At 51.8% G+C, this 10,828-nt stretch overlaps 1 protein-coding gene across 2 annotated transcripts; it reads left to right on the plus strand.

The window, feature by feature from the left end:
* The first annotated feature begins 836 nt into the window (after nt 1-836).
* On the plus strand, nt 837-4,210 carry EGR4 (early growth response 4). Of its 2 annotated transcripts, none has more exons than XM_043470428.1 (2): nt 837-1,608; nt 2,009-4,210. In XM_043470428.1, exons 1-2 carry the CDS (start codon nt 1,473-1,475, stop codon nt 3,322-3,324), a joined length of 1,452 nt encoding a protein of 483 aa, XP_043326363.1. In that variant the 5' UTR covers nt 837-1,472; the 3' UTR covers nt 3,325-4,210. The 2 variants fall into 2 exon arrangements, with proteins under 2 accessions (XP_043326363.1, XP_043326362.1); XM_043470427.1 differs by having other exon boundaries at nt 2,012-4,210.
* Nucleotides 4,211-10,828: the final 6,618 nt, after the last annotated feature.

Genomic DNA, 10,828 nt, shown 5'->3' on the forward strand with positions numbered 1-10,828 from the left:
GTTGACTCATTGGAAAAGACCCTAATGCTGGGAAGGATTGGGGGCAGGAGGAGAAGGGGACAACAGAGGACGAGATGGCTGGATGGCATCACTGACTCGATGGACATGGGTTTGGGTAGACTCCAGGAGTTGGTGATGGACAGGGAGGCCTGGCGTGCTGTGATTCATGGGTTTGCAAAGAGTCAGGCACGATTGAGTGACTGAACTGAACTAGATCTAGAATTATACTCATTGCAATTTATCCCACAGATATATTCACACTTATACACTCAAAGACTACAACAACGATGGCAAGCAAAGGACTGGAAACTTTCTATATGTTAATGGATAAGGGACAAATTGATGGCCCTTGCTGTGGAGTACTATGCAGCCTTACAAAAGAAGGATCAAGTTCTTTTATGTTAGGACATGAGTCAATCTCTCAGCTGTTACAAGTTGGGGAAAATGCTACTGCAAGACAGTGTGTATGCTTGCATATGCATAATTTTTTCTGAAAAAAAATTGGTGGGTAAAGAGAGATCTTTACTTTTCAATCTTGAATATACAATTTTGTGCTAATTGACGTTTTCTCTCAAGACATGACTCTTTTAAATTTAAATGTTATTTTTCTTAGCACAAACTAACCAAAAACAACAAAACTATTAAGAAAATGAAAAACACATAGACGTGAGCAAATACTGAATTACGGCAATTATCTCTACGGTTTATTGAGTGCCCCTGTGCCTAGAATTTCATATGCTCTAATCCAATAACTCTTCATAGCAAATTTATGAAGTGGACATGTGTATCTCCATTTCACAGGTGAGGAAACGACGTTTGGGGAGATGTAACGACACAGCTAGTAGTTGATAGAAAGAGGCTTCGAACCCAAATTATGGAATCCCTAAGTCCACGCGGTTTTTTAGCCGTCTTTCGTCGTCTGCCTCCAGGAGAGAAGAGCACTTTCTAGACGTCCGGAGCCACGCGGCGCAGCGTCCCAGCCAGGGGTACCCGCGGTCCCGGCGCGCACGGGGCTCCACGCTTGGGGAGTGCGCGCGCACGCAGCGGCGCGGGCCCGGCGACGGCTGAGGCAACGACGTCACAGCCCGAGTTTTCCTTTTCGGGAGTCCCCGGCACACATCCTGTGTCCATGTTTGGGCATTTACGTCACGGCGGCAGGGCCGGGGCCTCCCGAAATGGCAGTGGCCCGGGGAGTCGGAAGCCCTGAGCCAGCGCCGCCGCTGCTATATAAGTGGGGGGGCCGCGGGTTGGGGGAGCCCGGTTGCGCTTTGGAGAGCCGAGGAACTGCCACCTCCCAGCGCGAGGGCGCCTCAGCCACCCCTTCCCAAGCCTTTCCCAGAGGTGAGAGCCAGGAGTCCGAGCTTCTAGGTCTGTGAGGTGCCGGCGCCCTGACTGTCGGCTCTCCGCCATCCGCGCGCCCCCAAGCCCAGCGGGCGAGGCCCCGGGAGCCCCGCCGCCGCCGCAGCCGAGCCATGCTCCACCTTAGCGAGTTTTCCGGCCCCGACGCGCTCCTAGTAAAGTCTACCGAGGGCTGCTGCTCTGAACCCAGTACCGACCTGACCCGGCTGCCCGCCAGGGACCCATCCGCAGTCGCCGGCTATCCGGGAGGTAAGGAGCGAGGCCAGGGGTGCTCAGACGGCGGCGCACCGCGGGGACGCAAGGTGCCTGAGAACAGGCAGGGATGGGGACGCTCGAGCGGTAGGGGTAGGGGCGGAAGGAGATTCGGGGTCTTGTGGTGCGCACCCCCAGTCCCACCCACACCGGGCCACCAGCGCCTCCGCAGGAACCTGTGCGTGTATCCAGGCGTCCTTTTGCTTTTGCACGTGTGTTTTGTGTGTGCATGTTTGTATGTATGTCTTGGGGCGTATGCCGGCTCCTGCTGATTCGGAATGTGCAAAAGACACTTTGCGTGTGTCAGCGAGCACCGAGGGCTTCTTGGGTAGGGTCTGCGGGCTGTCCGAGGCTCCGGCTTTGATGTGCGCGGAGCTGATTCCTGCTCCCTCCTCAGCAGGTGATTTCTTGAGCTGGGCCTTGAGCAGCTGTGGCGCCGGGGAGTACTTAACCGACTCCTGCCTCCTGGAGGGGCCTGCGCCCACGCCTCCCCCTGGCCTCGGCTACAGTGGTAGCTTCTTCATCCAGGCAGTACCCGAACACCCGCACGATCCAGAAGCACTCTTCAACCTCATGTCGGGCATCCTAGGCCTGACACCTTTCTCCGGCTCTGAGGCGGCAGCATCCCGGTCTCCTCTGGACGCCTCTTTTTCCGCAGGCTCCGACGCCTTGCTGCCAGGTCCACCAGACCTTTTCTCCCCTGATCTGGGCGCTGCCGCTTTCCCAGAGGCGTTCTGGGAGGCCTCGCCCTCGGCGGGCGCTCCCTCACAGTGCCTGTATGAGACTCATCTCTCCCCACCCGACGTCAAGCCAGGCCTCCGGGCTCCTCCGGCTTCCCCTGCGCTGGACACTGCCTCGGCCTTCAAAGGTCCGTACTCTCCATGGGAGCTGCTCTCAGCCGGGGCTCCAGGGAGCTGTGGGTCACAGGGAGGCTACCAGGCCGCCCCGGAGGCCCGTTTCCCCTCGATGGGGGCCAAGATTGAAGACCTGCTGTCCATCAGCTGCCCTGCGGAGCTGCCGAGTGGCCCTGCCAGCAGACTCTACACCATGGCGACCTACGATGCTTTCCCGCTGGCCCCGGGTGACTTAGGAGAAGGAGCCGAGAGCCTCCCGGGGCTCCTGACCCCTCCTAGCGGGGAGGGAGGGAGTAGCGGCGAAGGCGGAGAGTTTCTAGATGGTACGCAGCCTGAGCTTTCCCCGCTGGGCCTTCGCAGCGCCGCGGCGGACTTCCCGAAACCTCTGGTGGCGGACATCCCCGCGAGCAGTGCTGTGCCTGAACCTTCTGGACCGCCGCCGGCCCCATTCCCCCCAGCCAAGGCGCGGCGCAAGGGCCGCCGGGGCGGCAAGTGCAGCGCACGCTGCTTCTGCCCTCGGCCGCATGCAAAGGCGTTTGCTTGCCCGGTGGAGAGCTGTGTGCGCAGTTTCGCGCGCTCCGACGAGCTCAACCGCCACCTGCGCATCCACACTGGCCACAAGCCCTTCCAGTGCCGCATCTGCCTCCGCAACTTCAGCCGCAGCGACCACCTTACCACACACGTGCGCACGCACACGGGCGAGAAGCCCTTTGCCTGCGACGTGTGCGGCCGCCGCTTCGCGCGCAGCGATGAGAAGAAACGGCACAGCAAGGTGCACCTCAAGCAGAAGGCGCGCGCCGAGGAGCGGCTCAAGGGCCTTGGCTTTTATTCGTTGGGCCTCTCCTTCGCAGCCCTGTGAGGGTGAAATGGGTTTGTAGATTGGGGCGCCGCAATCTGGCACGCAAGAGAAAACCTGCCCCCACCCTCCGCCCTCCTCCCCAGTCCTCTGCCCACTTTTTTTCGGCACGCCCTAGGGCGGGCCTCTGGTCCGGCTTCTAGTTCCCTTGAAGCGCCCGCCGCACACACCCTGTTCAGCACCAGCTCCACGGACAGCTCCCGTGGTCTAGCCGCTGTCTTTTGAGTCAGCAGCGCTTTGGAGGGAAGTTCTCTTGGGCCACCCCACTGAGCAGGCACTTACTTGGAACTTAAAACACTCTTTGTAACTGGCGCACGCCCCACGCCCCCTCCAAGACCCCCCAGAGACAGGCTGGGGTAGCGCCGAGCTGGTCTCGCGCAGAATTTTGTACAGCAATGTCGTTTTCAGCGGCCATTTGTTGTAACGTTTTGCTTTGGGGTTATTTCCTTTTTGTTGTTAATTTTTGTAAAGCAGACGCTACTCTCAAGCAGTTGACAGAACTGTTTATTTTTGCAATTAAAATTATTGTGCTAAAAGCTTATTGAATCTGCCATCCAAGCTCCTGACCACCGCCCCCCCCCCGACCACCGCCCCCCCGCCCCATGAGGATATGTGCCAGAAAAGAAAGGAGATGTCATGCTCATGGAGTCATTACACACCTACTATAAGGCACTATGGCATGTGATAGGCGTTCAATAAATATGTACTGCATTAACGAATGAATTTAATCACAGCTGACCTAACGGTTCAAGGTGTTTCTGGAACTTGAGAGTCGTGGAGAGGCTTAGGCATTAAACATTGTGCGTATATTATCCTCCTTAGTCCTGGCAATCTTGAGTGCAGCATAAGGAAGCAAAGAATGTAACTTGCTGGGTAACCCAGACAGGGTCAAACTCAGATCTGTCTGGTTCCAAAGCCAATGCTTTTTTCCCAGCTCCAGCATGGCGGCGCCTCAGCTTAAAATCACTGTTTGGAAAGGCATCTTAGCAAGAGGTGAAATAGATTTGGCAACTAGAGGGAGCTCCAGGCAGTAGCTACAGCAGTAAAAGACTGCAGTATTTCAGTGCTGTTTGTGAACGCCCAGAGTATTGGTTATCACAGCCAGTGCGTTTGCATCTGTATAAGAATGACATGCTGTCAGGGCCAGAAGGGACTCAGCATTCAACTAGACCACTGATGAGAAGAGCCAAGCCCAGTAAGGAGAGGATGTTTGTCAGAGGCCCACAGTCACATTAGTTGCTTTTCCCACAGCAGTCCATTTACCACCTAGTCATGCAGTGACCACAGCCCCTTTTCTGTAACTCTCCTTCCTGGTGAACATCTATGGCTTTGGGGGAAAGAGGCGGGCAGAAGCGGGGAGTGGAACTAGGAGGATGGTGAGGAAAGTATGATCCTGTGATGGGGAAAGTGGGTAATGGGTGAATTTTGGCCCTCCCTTTACTCCCTAAGTTCCCAACTCAAAAGCTTTTACTTTTCCTGGCCATCTTGGGTAGATGCTGGAGTATTAAAAGCCTTCTGTGCACCCCCATCTCTCCTCCCCGATAGCTCCTCTCTGCTAAGGAAAGGATAGAACCTGTCTTGAGCACTTCATTCTTTTCTCAGCTGAGCTATTCCTGAATTAAGAGAGTCCTACAGCCCTGAGGTGCCAGATCAACCCAGCTTTTAATCCTTTGGCCACTTCATTCCTTCACAGATGTGCTCACCCCCCACCCACCCCCTCCCACTCCGGTTGACGAGAGACAAAATTGTCAAGTCAGTGAATTCTACCCATTTTTCTCCCAAAGTGCTAAGTACTTTCATGTGGTTGAGTACCTTGTATCTAACAAACCAGTCTGTGGTAAAGGATTCACTGCTCCCTCCTCTAGGAGGGGTTTCCCTGGCTTAGACAGTAAAGAATCTACCTGCAATACAGGAGACCCAAGGTTCAACCCTGGGTCAGGAAGATCCCCTGGAGGAAGGAATGGCTACCCACTCCAGTATTCTTGCCTGGAGAATTCCATGGACAGAGGAGCCTGGTGGGTTCGACAGAGTTGGACACGACTGAGCAACTAACAGTTCTAGGAGAGTCAGCACTTTCACAGAGCAGCCTGTACGGAGCAATGTTTAACCCTGCAGTGAGCCTCAAATGGTGGAGCACCAGACACTGTGATAGGGAAGTGGTAGATCCATGGAGACATAAGATGATGATGACTCTCATTATCTTACTATTTAAGTGACCACACCTTTCACTTTTTAGGCATAGACCACCTGACTATACTTCCCATGCAGAGTAGGGTAAGAAAGAGCATAAAGACCCAGATTTCAAGCAACTGGTTTCAAACCACACAACCTGAACAAGTAAGAAGGGCAGAAAGTGAGTGGTGTCTAACCACCCCATCCCCGCCCCCTTCAGCAGCATTCCATCAAGTACTGTCAGCTCTATTGTGTCCCACCTTGTCCTCACACCCACCTAGGCTTAAAATCACTGATAAGAAAAATGCACCCCAAAGAAGTGGCTTAGTAGTGGTGCTCGTACCAGGGCCCAGCCTGGGTTCTAGAACTCCCAGCTAAGAAGGCCCTGCTATTTATTCCCAAAAGAAACTGCTCCGTTTACTGGAACTTCCCGTAGGGATTTTGAGGGAAAAGAATGTTAGGCCAGAGATAGAAAGAATTAAATGAAACACTCAGAAAATTGTCCCAAACCAGGACCCAAACATAATCGGGGACAAATAGCTCATTTTCCTTATTCGCTCCTATTTTTAATTTAGTCCTCAAAAACATGGGTGTTTTCCCAAACTTAGTTCTGAGACCCTCATTCCCCATTTCAACACTCTCCTTGGAGAGCACATTAATTCCTAGGCTTTCAGCTATCACCGCTACACAGAGGACTTCTAAGCCAGCCAGCCCTCATCTCTACTCCAGCTGAAGCCCATGACTCTGAATAATGAACATCTCCATATGGGGATGTTATATGGGGATGCTCACCACCATTTCAAACACAATCTGTCTAAAACCAAATCATCCTTTTGTATACCCAGTTTATGCTAATGGAGACCACCATTTGTATGGTTCTCAAAATCACCTAAATAACTGTGGGATTCATTTTCTACCCCTCTCTCCCCCACATCCAGGCTGTCAACTCAGACTTCCTGGATCTTAACTGAAGTTCAAAAGGGTCTTACACACTCTTAATTCATGGTACATTGCTTGCTTTTATGTACTATAATTTTTAGCTTGTGAGATCATCTTAAGTGGGGATTTACCTGGTCAGTAGTATTCGGTAGCCTGGGTTGAGGGTATGTTTCTCCTGAGCAGTTTTGTGCTTGCTTCTGCCAGGCATTCCAGGAATATCAACTGATGAAGGCCAATCTTTATGTTAATTTCTTGGCTTAGGATTCTTATATTGTGCAGGTGTTGTGAGTTCAAACCTAACTCAAGTAGTTACAGCTTCTCAGAGGCAACTCCCCTTCTCCACCCAGGGCTCAGGTCAGGACAGACAAGCAATATGGGAAGGTCTTCCTTCTCCATACCTCCACAGCACATCTTGTGCTCTCATCTGTTGCTCTTAGCTCCCTTGTTGTGGTCCAAGTAGATGTTCTTCCCTTTCTTACAAGGTCAGTTGAGCATTTCAGATGTCTTTTATGTTTTGTGACTCAGTCCATGCATTCTTTAGCAGGAGGGACTTTGGTTTATTCCACAATAGTGCTGAAAACTAAAGCCAGAAGATACAGATTCCTCTATTATAATATTTCCCCCATTTATCCTCTTTGTGCCTATTGCCAACACCTTAGTCCATGCCACCCCCTCCACATATACAAACACCTTGGCTATGACAATCACATAATAATTGGAAGGATCTTACAAAAACATCCTGACTGACCCCTCATTGTACAGAGTAGGAAATTGAGGTCCGAGAAGTTTGGGGATTTTCTTAAGAGCACACAGACAATGAGAGACTGAAGTGGACCTTACATCTGGGCTTTCCAGGTCTAAGACCAGTGCGTTTCCATATATCCATTTGTTTCACAACTATTACTGAGTGCCTACGATGTGTTGGGCCTGTGGTTACCAATTTTTTTCCTTTCCAGTGCACCTGAAGAATTTGACACACATACACATCAGTAACAAATCCTCACTCAAATCCTGGCTCTCGTCTTGGAAAGACAGGGAAGAGTAGTAAGCATCTTGATGATGTGGGACATGGGGGAGAGTTTGACAAAGCAACTGAGAGTGCTGTTTCCTCCCTCTTCACCCCAACCTCTGGCCTTGTTTGAAACAAGCTTGTACTATACCAAACCACTTCTGTGGTCCCTCTGCCCCCATTCTCTCTCCTTCCATTTCACACCGCGCAGCACTGTAATTTCCCTAAACTGTTTTTCATAGTGTTTTATTTCAAACTGACCACAGCTTGCACCTTCCTACAAAAAATACACTGCAGTTAAAGCCCTCCATATCTGATCCAAACTTATTGTCCATCCTCTTCCGTCATCTCCCCTCCACCCACGTGAATCCTCCCACCAAATCCTCCAACTACTAAGCTTCTTCAAGCGCAGAGACCTTGTCTGATTCACACGTGTGGCCACTGTATCACTAGGCCTTCTGCCCAGTACACCTTAAGTGCCTGATTATTGTGCTGATTGATTGGCCAAAACCAAAAAGGCCTAAAGGCCTAAAAGGAGAAGAGGAAAAGAGAAGGGGCCGAGGAAGGAAGGAAAGTGGTTGGAGAGCATGAAACTGGGAAGGATCAGGAGGGGGATGGGAAGAAGCAAGACTGAGGCCCTGAGCCAAGCCCAGGGGCCCCATGAGTAGGACATACTTCTGGCTGGTTTGTGCCTGTCCAGTTCTTCCGAGCCCATGATTCTCTGCCTCAGCTTTGGGTCCCCAGATGTGTCTGTTGTTATTCAGCTCTCTCTCTCCCTTTTGGTTTTTCTGGCCCACATGGAGTGGGATTCAGTGTAACATTTTTAGAACTGTGGTTCCCATAACAACCAAGCAGGAACTGTTGTCCATAAAATGTAGCCTGGGCACACATGCACATATACATATGCACGTGTGTGTACATGCACACCTGAATACACACTTATACAAGTACATGTATGCCTACTTACATACACACGTGCATTTACTCATATACACATTCATATGTACAAACACCCCCCCATGTACACATGCATACATTCACACATTCATGCACTCACTAACACACATGCATACATGTGCATATGCACAGATATACACTTGTATGCATATGCATGTATATACACATTGGCAAAAACACATGTACATACACATGCATGCCCTAAATTGGTATTACAGATTCAGAGGAAGCACAGGGTGAGAACAAACATCACTAGAACAAAAAAATACAGGAATATTTTTGGCAGTCTACAAAAGCAGGTGAATTTAGAGAATCTTCATTTTGGCAGCAGAAGGCTCAATGGGCTTAATACAGCCAAGGGGTGTCAGGGGGGCACTATATTCAAGCACAGACCTTAGAACTTAGTGACTTGAATTCAGATCTTGACTATTCCCTTTTTTGAGCTCTGAACTCTAGCTTCCCAATCTGTAAAGTGGGTACAATAATAATACCTACTCAATAGGTCTGACATTTGAGTAATATATACAAAAATGATGTGTAATGCCCAGCATTTGGGTGGGCTTCCCTGGTAGCTCAGTGGTAAAGAACCCACCTGCAAAGCAGGAAATGCAGGAGACTCACATTCAATTATTGGGTTGGGAAGATCCCCTGGAGGAGGACATGGCAACCCACTCCAGTATTCTTGCTTGGAGAATCCCATGGACAGAGGCGCCTGGCAGGCCACAGTCCTTAGGGTCACAAAGAGTCAGACACGACTGAAGCGACCGAGCATGCAGCATTTGGTTAATAGCTGTTATAACAAGTCTTAAGAGAAGCGATTTCTTATTTGCTCAATCTAAGAAGACTTTCTCAAGGAGGAAAGAAATTCAGGAGCTAGGGGAAGGAAAAGAAGATGTGGAGGAGGAGGGGAGTTTGAACTGACTGGCCTGGGTCCTTGTTAAATTTGCCTTTCTTGAGAAGCTACCTGACAGCTCTACAAATTATCCTGTTGCTGTTTAGTTGGTTCTTTGGTGTCCAACTCTTTGTGACCCCATGGACTATAGCCTGCCAGGCTCCTCTGTCCATGGGATTTCCCAGAACATTGGAAATCTGGTTTCCAGTATTCAGATTATATAAGAATGGGTTTCCTGTATTCCAGTATATAAAAATACTGGAATGGGTTGTCACTTCCTTCTCCAGGGGACCTTCCTCACCCAGAGACTGAACCTGCATCTACTGCATTACCGACAGATTCTTTGCCACTGGGCCATCAGGAAAGCCCACAAACTATCCTTCCAGATACTAAATGCCCAATGACCCTGCCTTAGCAGGAATAGGATGGGGTGAAGGAGAGTCCCCATCAGCGTCATTTACTGGAGAATCCTGGGGCTGTGGGGATTTCTGTTCTGCTGCTGCCAGATAACCCTCTCATGGTCTTGGCCCTCAACCTTGCCCAAGCCAGTTTCTTTGCCTGTGTGCAAGCACTACCCCTAGTCTGAAATGCCTTCTTCTTTTTCTCATCCAAAGCTCAGTTCATCTCATCCCTGGGCTTAGTAGCCCAAACACCCTATCCGATTTTACCCACTGCAGTTCTATAAACTTCTTCCAAGCTTGGACAGTCAGATTGTTCCTGCTTCATCAGCTGGATGGGCCTCAAGTCAAGGGTGGGCCCTCTAGGTGCTCAAGTTCCGTAGAGCCAGACTTCTCCCCTAACCAAGTTTGAGATGGGAGTGGGTGGGAAGGAACCAGCGGTCTCCTGTCCCTTTCTTCCCCCTCCAGGTCCCGACTAGGATTTGTGACGGGGGACATGTGCTCCTAGACGGCACCCTCAAGGGCAAGATTGGGTCCCGGGACCTGGTGGAGTCTGGCCAGCATTTGGGTGGGCCAGACTCCTAGGAGAAGAACTCCTAGTTCCTCTGGGTCGCTGGGGATGCCCAGAGGGGATGGGCCAGACAGTCTCCTCGAAGGCTGTGACCCGAAGTCGCTGAGTGCACACCCCAGGCGCGCATCCCTGGCGGCTGCATAGGGCCGGTGGCGCAGATCTTAGTAGCGCAGCGCGCCGGCCCTCTTCCAGACCCATAGAATTCCGCACCCCAGGGTTTGCCCCGGGTGGGAGCAGGCCCAAACCGGACTGGTAGGGTTAGGGCGGAGAGGTTCGAATTAAAGGTGGGCAGCAGAAGTCACAACCGAGGTGTCTGGGGCAGGGGGAGTGCACTGGGCGGTGCCGCGACCAGGGAAGACAGGGACCCAGGAGGAGCTCGGCCGGAGAGGCCCTAGCACCCCCAGGGCGGCGCCGCGGACCCCTCCCCCACCGAAGCCACCTTCCGCGGAAAACGTGGGGTCCCGGCGCAGCCGCTTCTGGCGGCATCTGCCGCTCCCCAGCTCGCAGGAGAGCCCGCCCCGGAGGAGGGGCCGGCTCTGCCCCACCTCCTCGCCGCCTCCCTACCCCTT

Source organism: Cervus canadensis, chromosome 5 (genome assembly GCF_019320065.1).
Source record: "Cervus canadensis isolate Bull #8, Minnesota chromosome 5, ASM1932006v1, whole genome shotgun sequence".
Taxonomy (NCBI): Eukaryota; Metazoa; Chordata; class Mammalia; order Artiodactyla; family Cervidae; genus Cervus; species Cervus canadensis.